Raw genomic sequence first — 17,014 nt, forward strand, 5'->3', positions numbered from 1 at the left:
CCTGCCTATGCTTCCTGCCTGGCTATTGGCCAATCAGTGTTTATTTAAGATATAATTGACAGAATATGGAATTGTCCCACACCATTGGGAACCTTGTAAACCATTAAATGTGAGTGGTTACAGTCATTCTAGAAGATACTGTGGACACTACACCCAAGACAGTCAGACAATTATCTTGTTTTCATTCTCAAAATTTAACTAGCAGTCAAAAAGATTCAATCTCAAAGAAATATTTGCACTAACAAATTCATTGTGGTGTCACAATAGCATGAATATGAACGTAGTAAAATGTCTACAACTAGAGGAATGTTTAAAGAGAACGTTTCCTTCTATTTGCTCCATCCTCTTCCTTCTTCCTTCTTTCTTTTCCTTCTTTCCCTCCTTCCTCCCCCATTCTTTCCCTTCCATAGTCTCTCACATTCTTTTTTTGTTTATCTTCCATTTATACACAATCACACAATTGTGACTATATATATATATATATGTATATATATACACTAATGCACAATTCACATTTTGAAAGACTTTAGGAAAACTGTTTTTTTTTAAAAAAAATACTTTATTTAAAAGCATTTATTCTCATAGAATGATAAAAGACTCAAAGAGCTACATTTTACATTATGATGACAAGATCGCTGCTGCACATGTGCAAGAAAATCAAAGAATAATAATATGTAGAATTGTATTTCATTTGTTATTCTTCAGATAGTTTGAACTGTGAATTTCATAATTCATAATAATGGGATTTATGAAGATTTAAATGCATCTGAAGTGAAGAAAGAGTGAGCAGCTATAGAATCTTCTCAGTAGAAGCCACAGGACCAGTACCTTCTATAGCACAGTGGGCGACAGCAGCCATAACCATAGCCACCATAGCCACCATAACCACCATAGCCACCATAGCCATAGCCTAGGCCACCATAGCCATAGCCCAGGCCTCCATAGTATCCGCCATAGTAACACATGGTGTTAGGAGTGGGTTATTTAGAGGATAATAAGCAGTAGGGTCCTTGAGTCTGTGTGTCCCCATCTGCCCAGGGACCTTTTATATACCTGGGTTGTTCCTGGGGAAAACCACAGGCATTATAGAGTCACATGTCTGCACTGTGCTTCAGAAACATCACGAGTTCCAAGATTTACTGGCCAGACAAGGCTGCATAGCTAAGATTATTGTGCTCTTAACTCAGGTCCCATAGTCAAATATTAGATATAATGTAATTTTCAAGTCTCGAAGTCATAATTCTTCACACAGTTTAATGGAACATCATGGGGTTCTCTCAGATGATATAAATAAATAGTTTTCTACTTTTTACATATGCTGCATTTTTATTATTCCATAGAAAGATCAGTTTTCCCCTTCTGTTTTGTTATTTTGGAATGAATCTTACCTGGAGGAATATGTTCTTTGAGTCTTTCACCTGAACCCTAACTAAGAATTGGTTATGTTATTTTTACTTGGTGGATATCTGCCATCTTACATTGATGTATTGGGAGTCCCAATGTTATACTCATAGATTTGTGCACCTCTCAACTTGTCTCAGAGCCATGCCTTGTTGTGGTAGATCATTATTAATTCTGAGATTGAAAACTGGACCAAGTACACATAATGAGAGTCACACATTTACACACACACACACCACATACACAACAGTGGTAGGGATAGATTAGATATAGTTGTGGGACAATACATGACTATAAGTAAACAAATTTTTCCCAAACAGAAAGCAGTTCAATGTATGAACTCACAGAAGTTGTAAGTGCTTGCATAAGATCTCAAACCAGATGAAGTTCCAATTTGGAGTTGTGAGGCAGGTATGCATTTCTACTTTTAGCTAAGGAGCTGCTGTCATTTGATATCTGCCAGTCAGTGAAGAGTCAGCTTCTTTTGGGGTTGTGGCCCCGAGTAAGTCAACCACACTCCAGGAGATGGTTACCCATCCTTGAGGGTATAGGCATCCTAAATTGGACTAGACTAGTTTAAGAGAAAAAAGAACCCAATGATGGTTGGACATAAATTAGGAGGTCTGAGAAGAGATGTGGAAAGACATTACTTTTATCCAAATATATCATATGAGGTTTGCCAAGAACTGGTAGCAAAAAGGAATACATAGTGGAAGCGATTCTTTTCTTAGTCTCATAAGTGATTGGCTGTGACTTTAAAAGCACAAGCAACAGAAAGAAAATAGAATTGTCTGCTTGTACCCATCTAAGAGGTTTGGCACAGCAGGGCAATCCATGCACTGCTCTATACAAAGAATGGGAATTCAATAACTGAAATTGCATGGAACATCTACAAATACACCAATGTTATAATTGTTAGAGAATTATTACCAACACAGTTCAGAAGAAAATCTACAGATGGCCAAGGGGGCATTTTCAAAATTGTAAGTCAAAATTGCAATGAGATTGCTCTTTATAGTTGTTAATAAAATGAACATTAGAAAGAAGACTGGTGTTAGAGAACTTGTGCAGTTAAGGGAAGCCTGTGTACTGTGAGGATGGATACTATGACAGCCATGGAAGGCATTTTGGATATTCCAAACATATTTGGAGAAGTAACATTTAACTAGCAAACAAAGGGGTTTGTTATTAGAGACATTCTGCATTAGCGAAACTATGAAGATATTAAAAAAATCTACCAGTAGAAGAATGCTTAAAGAGAACATCTCTCTCTCTCTCTCTCTCTCTCTTTCTTTCTTTCTTTCTTTCTCTCACTCTTCTCTCTCTCCTTCCTTTCTCTCTCTTTCATTTTTTCTCTTCCTTCCTTCTCTCCCTCCCTCCTCATTCTCTCCCTCTCCTTCCTTCTTGCTTCCTCCCTTTCTCTCCCTCTTGTTTTCTCCCCTTCCCTCCCTCTCCCTCTCTTCCTTCCCTCCCTCTCTTTTGGCCTTCCATCCTTTCTTTCTGTCTTTCTCTATTTTTCTTTCTCTCTCTCTTTCTTCCTTCCTCTCTTTCATTCTTTTCCCTACCTCCCTCCCTCCCTCTCTCCCTCACTACCTCCCTTCCTTCTTTCTCTCCCTCCCTCCCCATTCTCTCTCTCCTTTCGTCTTGCCTCCTCCCCTTCCCTCCCTCTCTCTCCTTTCCCTTCCCTCCTTTTCCCTCTCTCCCCTTCCTTCCTTCCTTCCCTTTTTTCTCTCTCTTTCTTTCTCTCAACCCCTCTCCCATTTATACACAATTACACATATGTAACACATAAGATATAAATGAATAAACATAATTCAACATTTATTAAAACAATATTTCAAGGAAAAAGTTTATTTAAATGCATATATGTTCAAGGAAAAGGTAAGAATGCAAGGGGAACACTCTTTCTCAGGTATTATGATGACAAGAAATAGCTTTCTGCAAATATTCATGCCTTCAAATTGAAAATAAGTAATTTGGTAGCAACGTTGTATTTCATTTCTTTTTTTTATCAAATAGCTAATCATGATGTTGGAATTTATGAAGATGCTTAAGAACATCTGAGGTGAAGAAATTTGGAATGAGCAGATATAGAATCTCCTCAGTAGAAGCCGCAGGACCAGTACCTTCTATAGCACAGTGGGCGGTAACAACCATAACCATAGCCACCATAGCCACCATAGCCACAGCCATAGCCATAGCCTAGGCCACCATAGCCGTAGCCCAGTCCTCCATAGTAGCTGCCATAGTAACACATGGTGCCAGAAGTGGACTGTTCAGAGAAGATAAGCAGTAGGTCCCGCGGGTCTGGGTGTTCCTATCTGCCCAGGGCCTTTTATAAACCTAAGTTGTTGCTGGGGTAAACCACAGGCATTGTGGCATCATACATCTCTTTACCATACTTGAGAAAATATCACACTGTCATGATATACTGGACAGACAAGACTGCATAACTAAGATAATTGTGCTCCTATGTCAGGGTTCCAAGGTCAAACCATGGGACTCTAATTCTATCCTGGTTCTATTTTTAAGACTGTCTCATTTTATATGTACCTTATTAAATATTTATAAATGTACTCTGTGATACAATTTAAATAAGTAAAATATTTTTATGTTTTTAATATTCATTTATTTTTTAATATTCTATAGGAAAAGAGTATTGTTTTGTTAATGTAGTGTAAATATATCTTGAAGAACTTATTTTCTGAATTTTATGTTTGTTATTGTTAACTCAGTGGCTGTGTACATCTTACATATGCATAATTCAGAATTATCCTGAACTCAATGATTATTGTTGACTATTTGAGGGCCAGTCCCCAGAAGTCAGGACTGGAGTATGTGAGAAAATCCACAAAGGCAGCAGGGACTAGACTTTTCTATCTGAGGGATAAACAAGGAAACTCACGCTTTCTGATGGTAACCTAAAAAACAAGGAACAAGCACACACTTTTCTGATGGTTATTTTCTCCTTTACTTTAACCTAAATAGTCTCTCTTTCTTGACAATATCTCTTAACATAGAACCCTTCCTTTCCTGCCCAGTTACATATTTCAATATTCAATTATAATGTATCTTTCCACATGACAGCACATCTTTCTATTCCATAGATTTCTCCTTTGTATCTCTTTTCTATACAGTTTCATCTTCCTTGCCTACACACAGTCACAGAACCCCCACACCGCCACAGCTATCCATCTCATTTACATGTCCTCTCACCGTATAACACTTTACACAGTTCTTAGGCACAGCTCCTCTGGTAGCAGCAGCTCTTTCACACAGCTCTTTCTCACACTCATTCATACACTCATGTTTCTTTGATCTCAATCATTCATTGTTTACCCACTCTCTCTCACTCATTCATTCTCCCTTCCTTCTCCCACGTGCCTTCATCACCTCTCACACCTCCCTCTCCCACAGCAGCCTCCTCTCAACACTGCTGCTCCTCTCTGCTTTGCCTTCAGGAGGCTGAGGCGAGAGCTGCTGCTAGATGATTTGAGACTGTCCTGAGTTCTTGGCCAAGCTGAGATACAGAGTGATACCATCTCATAAAAATGTAGTATAATAAGTTTAACAGCAAAATGGAGATATCTATACAGATGAGGTATAATTTACATAAGGGTAGATGTCAGAGGACTTCTTAAGCAGCCCCTCTCCCTCTTACTTTACAGTGGCTGAGTATCACATTTCTCCAGATACCATCTCTGTCAGTGGTAGACTTTGTTTTCTTTGAATATGAAATTAGTCACAAATGCATATATATGATGAAGCACTCTCTCCCTCTTATTTACTTTTGCTCTTGTAGGCATTGAGCACATAGTTATGACAATGAATTGAGTGAAATGTGCATATATCTTTCTATCATCTATCTATAATCTATGTATCTATCAATCATCTATCTATCTATCTATCTATCTATCTATCTATCTATCTCTTATATACCCATATACTTATATCATATATATCTCTGGTGATAATTATCAGTTGTGTATCATTTAAAACCTTAGTATATGGAACCATCATAGATGTTTTGATATGAGATGTCCAGAGTTACAAAGGGTATTTTATACAAGCTATTAAGATAGAGCTTATTAATAGATATTGACTTTAGTCTTTTCCTTTAAAATGTTTGGCTCAGTTTAAGTTTATGTTAAGATGTATATATCAACAAAGAAAGGTTCAGATATATAAAATAATTTACAAGTTCTCTTTGTCACGATTCTCCAGTTTTTTCAGTTATAGCATCTACTGTTCATTTCACTGTTATATCTCTCCCCATTCTACTTCTTCCATCATGTGACTGAGGTAACCATGTATCACAAAACTATAAATGTGACTGTACCTCATGTGAATTTCATAGAGGCATCACATTGACTTTCTAATTGTGTGGTTGGGGACTCCTCCAACACAGCCTCATTCTCTGAAGTCCCCTTTTGTTTTTGGTTGCTTTTGTGTAGCTGTAATTACTTTCTAAGAAGAGAGAATTGGTCTACTTTTTATTTTTTCTTCTCTCATTTGATAACAAAGATACATGATTCAGGTACTGAAAGATACTTATTCACAGAAAATCTAAAGCAACAATTAGAAAAAAGTGTGTTTAAAGTTGTTCCTTTAAAAAACTATATTTTTTTGTTTTTTTATTAAAACATTCACTTTTTATTTTACATATCAACTCAATTCCCCCTCCCCTTCTCCTGCCCTTCCCCACTTTCCCCTTCTCATTCTCCATCCACTCCTCAAAGTCCTTCTTTGGGGAGTTAACAAGGTCTGGCATACCAACTTGAGGCAAGACCAAGCCCCTCCCCTCAGTATCAAGGCTGAGCATCACCATAGGGAATGAGCTCTAAAAAACCAGTTTATGCACATGGGATAGATGCTGCTCTTACTGCCGTTACCCTCCCCTAACAGATTTAGGCACATAACTGATACCCACATTCAGAGGGTCTAGTTTGATCCCATGTAGGTTCCCAGCTGTCAGTCCACAGTCTGTGAATTCCCTCTAGGTTGGGTCATGTGGAGTATGGGAAACACTCCTCCATTGCTAATGGGAGTGCAAACTTATACAGCCACTTTGAAATCAGTATGGCTGTTTCTCAGAAAACTGAGTATCAATCTACTTCAAGACCTAGTAATACCACTCTTGGGAATTTACCCAAAGAATGCACAATCATACCACAAGGATATTTGCTCAGCTATGTTCATAGCAGCATTATTTGTAATAGCCAGAACTTGGAAACAACCTAGATGCCCATTAACTGAACAATGGATAAAGAAAATGTGGTACATTTACACAATGGAGTATTATTCAGCAGTAAAACAAGAACATCTTGAAATTTTCAGGCAAATGGATAAAACTAGAAAAATTCATCCTGAGTGAGGGAACCCAGACCCAGAAAGACAAGCATAGCGTGTATTCAACTACAGTAATTTGCATGTTATTCTGCCTGACTTGTGATCAGGTGGTTGAAGAAGAAATGATTGAAATATAAAGGTCATAATGAGTAAGGCTGAGTTACAATGAGGGCACATGCAAAATATCCTGCAGGTAGTCTTTTTCTATCTTAGTGAAAAGATATAAGTGTTTTCATATTATACTCAGGATAATTTATTCATTAATCTACTTTTAACTGAAGGGAGTTATCTAAAGTGATGTATATAAATCAAACAACATCACTTTTTTTAGAGTGACAGGAAGGTTTAATGAAGGACAGGCCATGCTTGAGCTGAGCCTTCTGCTATGTGGTGATGAATTGAGTTCACCTCATTACCTGTCACACAAATTGATTCCATACATTAGAATAAAATATGCATTCTCTAAATGTGTGCACTTACTTCTAGAAAATCTGCTTCTGAGTGCTGTGACTTGCAAGGCTTAGGATTGGTTTAACTGAGGTGACAAGATTGAAGCCATGAAAGGCTTTCAGAGTCACACATACAGAAGATCTGGAATCAGGTGGGACATGTTCTCTGAAACTCAACAACAGGTGCTGAGATAGCATGGAAGAGGAGGAGGCAGCTTAGGTCATCTTGGTGGGGACCAGTCTCCAGCTGCAGGCATCAGAGAAATCATGAGAAAGGAGGTAGGTTAGACAATCTTAGTGGGGAACGGTGTCCAGCAGCAGGCAATAGAGATGCTTTCTGCACACACTATCAGTATCTGTTCTTGTGGCAATGGAAGTTCTTATTATTTCTCTGAGCTTGACCCAGGGAGCCTTTGCCATTCCTATGGGTCTGAAGCATTGGTATCCTTGACTTGTGTATGCTCATGTGCTTAATACATATTCACCCAAGACTTCAACCAGTCCCTTCACATAATCATGAAAAAACACATAAAGAGAAATGGGCCTTAAACAACAGAGAAAACTGGACACACAAGTTGCATGTTTTGCAAAAAAAAGTTAAGTGATGGAAAGAGAATTTTCTCTTTGAAGCTATGTATTTTTAACAAATGCCAAAGTAATAACTCCTCAAATAAAACATGCTTTATGCATGCTTAAATCTCATATGTGAAGCTTGCTAAGTGTGACACATTGAAAGATTAAGCAGCAGCGTGATGTTTTTATTTTTACTGTTCTTCAAGACAAATAAATTATTTATGTCATGGACAAACATTTTGAAAATGTAGGAGATAGTAGAAGAAGGAGTTCTACAGGCCGATCAGCTCCAGACTCAGTAGAATCTGTAGGCCTAGTAACTCCAGCAGCAACATGGGGACAGCAGCTGTATCCATACTTGCCATAGCCATAATACAGGACACCACAATAGCAGCCATAAATAGCTCATGGCTTTGAAAGTGGAAGGGTTCAATTGAGCAGATTGCATTTTCCTCTTTGTGAATGTCACCAGCTGCCCACAATTTTTCAACAATTTACATGGTGGGAAGGGCAAGCCACAGGAAGGTGTTAGCTTCATGCTTGACATTAATTCATATTTTAAACTTTTAGGACGCACAGTTTATCAGGGACACAGATGCTTTCATAGTTAAGAATCCTTTTGACATTATGTCAGGATCCCAAAAACCTGCAGATAACTTTAACAGGAAAGTTTGTGATATATGAATGTCCAACCATGAAACACTATGTTTTTGTTAGTTTAATGTCTATGACAAGTATTCATGGGAGGCACTTTGTCCTGAGCTTTTTACTCTATTTTGTTATACACTTTTCATTCCACAGCAGTATGAGCATTTAGGATTTATTAGTGTCTCTGTGAAGAGTTCATGACCAGAGACATTAGAGTAGCTACAAAGCTAACAAAAAACCTATTCATCATTAATATGTAAATAATTATGTCCTCTAGATAAGCACTACCCATGAATATTTAATGTAGAATGTCTGTAAATCCTTTGTTGTTTTACTGCCATCACTTTTTTCACCTTGAAATTTGTTAGGCAGTACCTTGCTAGTTGGTATCTTGGTGACTTTATTTTGAACCATGGAATTTTCCATGTACTTGTTTGTTAATGATCCCTTAAATGGGTGTCTTCCCTTGTGTAAATATATAATTTTTTAAATTTGAAATCCACATTGTTGTCTGCTCTGTTCAAGACTGAGATATTGATCATGTCTCAATTCTAATACAAATAACTGATAAGAGATTTCCCCAGCAACCCCGGCATGGGTCTGGTGCCTTTATTGGCCTGTTCAGATATCTTCGGCAGTGGTGTGTTAAAGGAAGAGAACAAGGGTCAAGCTATGACCTGGTGCAAGCGTAGATAGACTGTCGTTTCTGTGAGTAAGCAATATCTATTTAGAGATGTAAGTTTCCTATTATGCAAGGTCTGGTGTCTCCTAAGTAATATTATTTTCCATATTCTTCTTTTAGTGCATATACTTTCTTTTCAGGATGAATATAGAAGTATTTATTTTATGTTGTACATTAACAGTGGATAACCTGTATATGAATTTAATGCAAAAATAATAAAGAAGACATTTAATGAGAGAAGTAAAAAGTATAAAATAATGCTGAAAGAGATTCAATCTTTTGCTTTTATATGGCAAAGTTTAATATTGGTAAGCTGCAGGAGTCCTCAGATGATCAGCAGTTTCAGTAAATCTTTTCTATAATCTTTGCTGGTATTGCAGGAATGTTGAATATGACTTTAAATTTTTTTGAATATTTAAGATAAACAACAGCTGAGACAATGGTGAAAAGTAGTAAAGTCTGAGGCTTTGCAGCTCTAGGCTATAAAACAGTACAAACTACAAGGGTTGACATCTTGCAAGTTTAGAATCAGAACAATACACATACTACTGTCTTAGAATTCAATCCCGTGTGTGTGTAAATATTGTAAATCCAGTAATTTATGATTAATTGATTTTCATGAAGAAAATCTGTTGAAGAAAGAGTATAATATTTTAAACATATAGTTCTGTTATAATTGGATATTATAATAGAAAAAAATCATTAGTATTATTTTTTACATTTATGCCTTTGATTCCTCTCTAGTTAAATATTTGTTAGGATAGAAAAAATGTTACCATTAGTGAGTTTTATATGTGCATATCTAATTTGAGTAATGTCATAATGTCACAAACATTTTAAATTCAGTCACGAAATGTTCCAAGCCTAAGTTTCATATGCCCAGAAATCAAAAGCATTCTGCTTTGTGAAACAAAAGTAGTAATATGATGTGTTTGAAGTGTCTAAATACTGTATTCTCTGTTGACAGTTTCCACTTCCCCTCCTTTTCCTTTCTCCCTTGTGTGCCTACTGACAGGTAGCTGCAGCCCCAATACCTGCTGGGAGTATCTGTGGATGATTCTTCCGTGACAGGTTTCTGAGAGAGACTCAGAGCTACAAGGTTGGCAGATGCTAAATTACTTCATTTCTATTAGTAAACATTACATGAACTTTGGCAACTGTTCCTTTTTAAATATGTTACAAAAATCACTTTGTTTGTATATTTCTAATAGCTATGTATTTCGATTCCCGTGGAAGTTATAATTCCCAAAGCTTCCTTAGTCAATTTAAACAACAGTAGATTTGATAAATCAAATAAGTCACCCCACACACGTTTGCATATGCATTTGTTTATATGGATTAGGCCATTATCTTCCAAAAATAGACAAAATAATCTCTTTTTTAACCAGTTTTTTAAAAACTCTATTAACAATGTATTCATATGTGTGAGGAATCACTGAAAGTCTTCTACACAGAAAAATGAGTGGCAGCCCAACATATTCTGTTGTATGAAGCAACAGAATAAATGTTAGATGGGAGAGTGATACCCAAATTGATCATAGAACATATACATCTATGACTTATGGAAGCATATATGAACAAATTACAGCAACAAACAATTTCATTATATTAAAATTTAATTTCTTGTTCTTAAAAGACAAGCCTCTTTCATTGCAATTAGGGAAGAGATATCCCAAAGGATAGGTCTATATTTAATGAAAGTATTTTTTTTTCAAAGTGCAGTAATGGAACTGCCCTTCCGTATATCAAAAAAGGGTTAAAAGGAGTTAATTATCTTAGCTCCTCATAAGTTGATTTGTATCACATAATAAAATCAGGCCACACAAATTCACTTGAATAAATACAGAATAGAGTGCTGAGAAATCAACAAGGACTTTATTTCTTTAGAATAAATTTAAATCATTTGTCTTTTGAGAATTTCATAAGTAGATACTGTATTTACCTCATTCCCACCTCTCTCCCCCCTGCAACTCTGATTTCTCCCATGTCCACTTCCACCTTAAAGTCCCATGATTTGACTGTGGAATTCTAATATAGGAGCACAGTCATCTCACCTATGCAGCCTTGTATATCCAGTAAATCATGGAACTCCTGATGTTTCTGAAGCACATTGCACAGACATGTGACTCTATAATTCCTGTGGTTTTTTTCCCCAGGAACAACCCAGGTGTATAAAAGGTCTGGCAGATGGGGACACGCAGACTGAAGGACCCTACTGCTTATTATCCTCTAAATACCCCACTCCTAACACCATGTGTTACTATGGCGGATACTATGGAGGCCTGGGGTATGGCTATGGAGGCCTGGGCTATGGCTATGGTGGCCTAGGCTATGGCTATGGTGGCCTAGGCTATGGCTGTGGTGGCTATGGTGGCTATGGTTATGGCTGCTGTCGCCCACTGTGCTATAGAAGGTACTGGTCCCGTGGTTTCTACTGAGGAGAATCTACAGCTGCTCACTCCAACTTTCTTCACATCAGAAGTTCTTAAAAATTTGTCATAAAATCCGTCCTTATTCTAAACTATCTGAGGAAAAGTAAACAAAATACAGCATGAACATCATATTCCTCATCTGCATGTCAACAGTGTGCCAGCTTCCAGGATAGCCAAAACAATCCTGTACAACAGAAGAACTTCTGGAGGCATCACAATTTCTGACTACAAACTCTACTACAGAGCCACAGTACTGAAAACAGACATAAAAACATACAGGAGGACCAATGGAACCAAATCAAAGACCAGGATATTAATTCACACACCTATGGGCACCTGATTTTTGACAAAGAAAATTGTTTTCATAACATCTTTGAAAAATGAGACTTAGTTAAATTATTACCTATTGTATTAAAATAATTTCCTTTTAAATAAACTAGTCACTAAAAATATTGATTTCTTTGGCTCTGTTTAGTGGTCTCCATCAATATTGGATGTATGTCTGTGTACTCCTATCTGCTGGTCACAACTGTGTGGGTTTTTGTGGGTAAATAGGAAGAAATCAAAAGAGTAAGAAAGAAAAGGAGAGAGGGAATGAAATGTTTTCTTTGAACATTCATCTATTATTGATAGACATTTGGGTTGTTCCCACATCTTTGCAATTTGAGTAATGTCCCAATGAATTTGGTAGTTCTGATATTTTTCTGGGGTCAAATCCTTTGTCTTCTAGTTAAGATGTCAGAAGTATCACAAGTTATTTTTATGAATATCTTAGGAAGAGCCTACAGTGTTTTCTATAATGGCTGCCATCACACACGCTCTCGCAGAAGAGAGGGTTTGCTTCCCTTCACATGTCCTCTGATACCCATGTGCTTTCTAAGAGTCATTTTATTAGCAGCTACAGTCTTATTGTGACTTGGATTTGAAATTTTGAGATTTTAGTGAAATGGACCCTAATTTCTCCCTCTGGCCATCTAAGATTTCCTTTGGAAAATTGTCTCTTCCAGTCCCTGACATTGTGAACATTGTTTGCTGTCTTCCTGTTGCTCAGTTGGAGATACTATCTCATTTTGATTATTAATCCCCTATTTCTTGTGTATATTGATTTTCTTTTCAGTTATGGATTGTTCTGCTGTGTAAAGAGTCTTAGTTGGATACAATGTGACTTTTCATTTTTGCTGTCTGTTTTGAAAGTCATAACCAAATTGGTTCTGAGACTAAACATTAATTCTGTGAGAATTTCATAAACTGTCTTTTGATCATATTTACCCTTCTTCCCAATTCTCTCCCAGAGCACCCCTCCCCCACTTCTTTCCCTGAGCATACTACTTTGAGTCTCTTTTATGTTGATCTAGCATTTTCAGAAAAAAAAAATCTCTCCTTTCTTTGTGGTATAGTAATAAAATTTTATTAAACATACTTATTTGAATTGTGCTGCCTATACACCCTGTGATGTAGGGCTATCTATGGGACCTACCCAGGGTTACCTGCCTAAAGAAACTATCTTTTAGCAGCTATCAGTTTCCAGTGTCTCCTTAGCTAGTAGTGGGATTTTGTGCCTGCCTCCTTCCTTCAAGTTGGGATTTTGTGTGGTATGAGCTTGCACAGATATTGTGTATGTTGTCACAACTGTTGTGAGTTCACATGTTCACATTTTCTGCTGTGTCTGGAAAGCAGTGTTTACTTGCATTTATTCCCTCACTCTTGCTTTTACAATCTTCTCCCTCCTCTGAAACAATGATACCAGATCTTTGTGAGAATAGGATATGATGTAGATGTCTCACTTATGGCTGAGTGTTCTGCAATCTCCTATACTCTGCTCATTGACCAGCCATGGGCCTTTGCAAAGAATCAACATCTACTGCAAAAGTAAGCTTTTTTGAAGAAGATTTAGTGATACACCAACCAATGGGCATAATGGCAAGATATTGTCAGTCTTTAATATTGTGTCTACTAGTAGCACAGTAACAACAAGTTTCCTCTTGGTCCAAACACATGTCCAACCATAAGTTCTTGTCCTGAGAATAGTGGCAAGTATCGATTTTATATTATGAAGTATGCCCTACTTAGAAACTGGTCGTTTATTCCCATGCTGTTCCTACAACTATTGAACCAGTGGGTGAGTCTTGCCAGGTGAGATGTTTTTGTGGCTTGCAAGGTTTATGTGGCTGCATAAGACCCATGGCCACTTTCCCCCTTATATATCATACAAAGAAGTTTCCAGAAAGAAGAAATCTAGCTAACTGGGCCAAAGCTTCCATGTAATTACTTGATTGATTTTCTTCATGTTCTGTGACTCACAAGTTTCTCATCTTCAATAATAAGGTCTTACCATCAAGTCTTGAAGCTAAATAAGAGGAGTTGCCAAAGTCTTCCATTTTGAGGGCGCCTATGAGATCTTTGTAACCAACAGTTTTAGAAAGGGTAGCCTGTTCTTGGCAACAGTCCTTTTATTTCTTATCCTATAGTATCTTGCCTTTAGTTCCACCCTTACTCTCTTCAAAACTCTGCCCGTCACATGTCCCCTTAGTAATTTCCTGACCTGTACGAATCTGTAATAATAAAAATGTCTTGGTGCCAGCATAATAATAGACACAGTGGTTATGGATCCTGATAGATAAGAAAGCAGGAAAAGCTCTAGAACCCGTTAGCACAGGGCGAGACTATTAGACTAGAAATTCAGAAGTACAGTTGTTAAGACCAACAACTGATAAATGGGAACTCATAAAACCAGAGCTTCTGTACAGCAAAGGATGTCATCATTTGAGTAACCAAACATGATGTGTGATTCCCCTCTGTATGCTGTGGATACCATTGGTTAATAAAGTAACTGCTTTGGCTAGTTGATAGGGTAGAGCAGAGCTAGGCAGAGAAAACTAAGCTGAATGCTGGGGGAAAGGAGGTGTAGAAAGAGAGAAGCCATGCAGGCCTACCAGAGACAGATGCCAGAAATCTAGCCGGTAAGCATTGATATGTAAGAGTTAGCCAATAAGAAGCTAGAGCAAATGGACCAGCAATGATTTAAATAATACAGTTTCTGTGTGATTATTTCAGAGCTGAGCAGCCAGGAACCAAACAAGCAGCCCCATTTTTAACAAAAACATTTTATGTAATAGAAAAATATTTCAAGGTTATAATTCGAATAGAAGCCTAGCATCTAAAATACACAAATGACTCAAAAAACTAAACATCAAGAAAACAAGCAATTTTAAAACAGGACATGGAACTAAACAAACATATCTCAAATGATGAACTATAAACACATGAGAAACATATAAAACTGTTCAGCACTATTAACCATCAGAGAAATGCAAATGAAAAGTACCTTGATATTTCTTCTTACCCTAATGAGAGTGGCTAAGATGAAAAACACCACTGACTACTAAAGTCAGAGACTGAGCCTTCATTTCCCAGCCACCCAGATCTGAATAATCTGAATATAGAAACTATGTTAATTACAACACTGCTTGGCCAACAGCTTAGGCGTATTCTACCTAGCTCTTATATCTTAAATTAGCCCATTTCTATTAATCTGCATATCGCCCCAAGACTTTGGCTAACTAGTAAGGTTATGGCATCTTTCTCCTTGGGCAGCTACATGGCGTCTCCCTGACTCCACCATCTTTCCTACACCATCTCTGCTTGAATTCCCCTCTTTGCTGTATTCTGCTCTACCATAGGCCAACACAGCTTGTCTATTAACCAATGGTAATTAAGCATATTCACAGCATACTCATCAATGTTTGCTTTGATTCTTCATACATGTGAGTTTAATTTGGAATATCCCAGGCATTTTTATACAAATTTTATTGTTGAAGTTTACATATATTCCTTGCTTTTAAAATTTTATTTCTATACATTGCTTGGTTTCATATATAGGCTCTTTCTATATATGCAAGACTAGTTTTAATATATAATTATTATAATTATATTACTGGAGGTATTTGTGGATTCAAAGAATTTCAGGTTAGGCATTGTGAAACCAGAGAGAAAATATCTACTTATGAAATCATCCAGTAGATATATTTACCATGATGTGATCTCATTTACATATATTTGTTTCTATGATTGTTATACTCCCTGAACTCAATGTGTTTAGTAGATATGTTTTGTTTTTATAGAACATATATTTTGATACATTTCTGAAAAGTTCAGACGAAACAAAGCCATGCCTTCCAATGATTGCTTTGTACCGTAAATATGAATACTCCAGTCTTCACCTACAAACTGAGCCCAAAGAAAGTGTATGAGGTTTCTTTGACTAATTATAAGGAGTCTGTACAGTTGTTCTTTAGAGGGGACAATGCTCAGGTATATATCTGATGTATTGTGCATAGAAGGCGTAGGTCCCATCACTGGAACTATACACAGAAATTGATGTTCCTGTGTGTGTGTGTGTGTGTGTGTGTGTGCATGTGTGTGTGTGTATCTGCATGTTATGTTTGTAGTAGGCACACATATGTAAATGGGTGGTTGGGTGAATAGTCATAGAGTGCAGGGAAGAAATTATTGGTCCTGTTCTCTCTCAACAAACTTTATTCCCAATAGACAGGTTCTCTCACTGCAAATGGAGTTGGCCTGGCAACAGCAACCCTTGGAAGTCCCCCTGTTTCTTAACCCTAACAGCACTGATGTGACAACATGAAGCTTCTATATGGGTTTATGGGATCTGAATAAGGAGCATATGTTTTCACAGCTGGTACTCTTATCTACTGAGACATCTCTCCAGATGCCTGGGACACTGATATCACTGCTCTCCTGCTAAACCATGTGTGAGAGCACGTGTATGCCCTGTGAACACAACAATAACACATTAATCAGAGCTGAATTTAGATTACTCACACAATCATAGTGCATTTCAAAGTGACATCATCCTCAGCATCATCACCTGGGTTCACAAAGAGAAACATGAAGCATATGCAGTTTCTGCACAAATGGTATTTTATTTTCTGAGGATTTTAAAACAACATGCAGGGAGACAATGCTAGTTAACTTCCTGTTCACGGGGAAAATGACAGAAATGTACTTTTCCAGGAAAGACTGATTTCAGACAACAAAACAAAATAACAGGAAAGAAAACACAAAGACCTCCTTTCTGTGGGGTAATGAAAACCAAACAAGTGTAAGAGGGAGAAGAACAGAAAACTATCTAATGGTTTATATCATCTGTCAGAATTATATTATGTAGTCACTCCACTGCATAGAGCAGCTCAGAGTTTTGAATCAGGATGCACAATTTGGCTATGGGATCCTGATGTAGAAACATAGTTATGTCAGTTATGCAGCTTCATGTACTAAGAAATCACAATTCGTGATGCTTCTGAAGCACAGAGGAGACATGTGATGCTATAATGCCTGTGGCTCTGCCGACAACTACCCAGCTGTATAAAAGGCTGCCAATGAATGGTGACACCCAGACTCAAGGGACCTACTGTTGTCTTCAACAGAACACCAGGAATTTATTTCAACCTCCTGACACC

General features: G+C 37.3%; 3 protein-coding genes across 3 annotated transcripts in view; 1 reads left to right on the plus strand and 2 right to left on the minus strand.

Annotated features, from left to right (window-relative positions):
• The window catches only part of LOC130871708 (keratin-associated protein 20-2-like), a 114,184-nt gene extending 102,644 nt beyond the window's left edge, over positions 1-11,540 (plus strand). The window contains exons 4-5 of the mRNA XM_057765269.1: positions 10,118-10,201; positions 11,259-11,540. Of these exons, the coding sequence (XP_057621252.1) occupies positions 11,355-11,540 (186 nt within the window). The 5' untranslated portion in view covers positions 10,118-10,201; positions 11,259-11,354. The remainder of the gene's footprint in view (positions 1-10,117; positions 10,202-11,258) is intronic.
• On the minus strand, positions 804-965 carry LOC130871709 (keratin-associated protein 20-2-like). Its single transcript, XM_057765270.1, has one exon. It carries the CDS (start codon positions 963-965, stop codon positions 804-806), a length of 162 nt encoding a protein of 53 aa, XP_057621253.1.
• Positions 3,503-3,658, minus strand: LOC130871711 (keratin-associated protein 20-2-like). The gene has a single exon (XM_057765271.1). It carries the CDS (start codon positions 3,656-3,658, stop codon positions 3,503-3,505), a length of 156 nt encoding a protein of 51 aa, XP_057621254.1.
• Positions 11,541-17,014: the final 5,474 nt, after the last annotated feature.

The sequence above is a fragment of the Chionomys nivalis genome, chromosome 3 (assembly GCF_950005125.1).
Source record: "Chionomys nivalis chromosome 3, mChiNiv1.1, whole genome shotgun sequence".
Classification (NCBI taxonomy): domain Eukaryota; kingdom Metazoa; phylum Chordata; class Mammalia; order Rodentia; family Cricetidae; genus Chionomys; species Chionomys nivalis.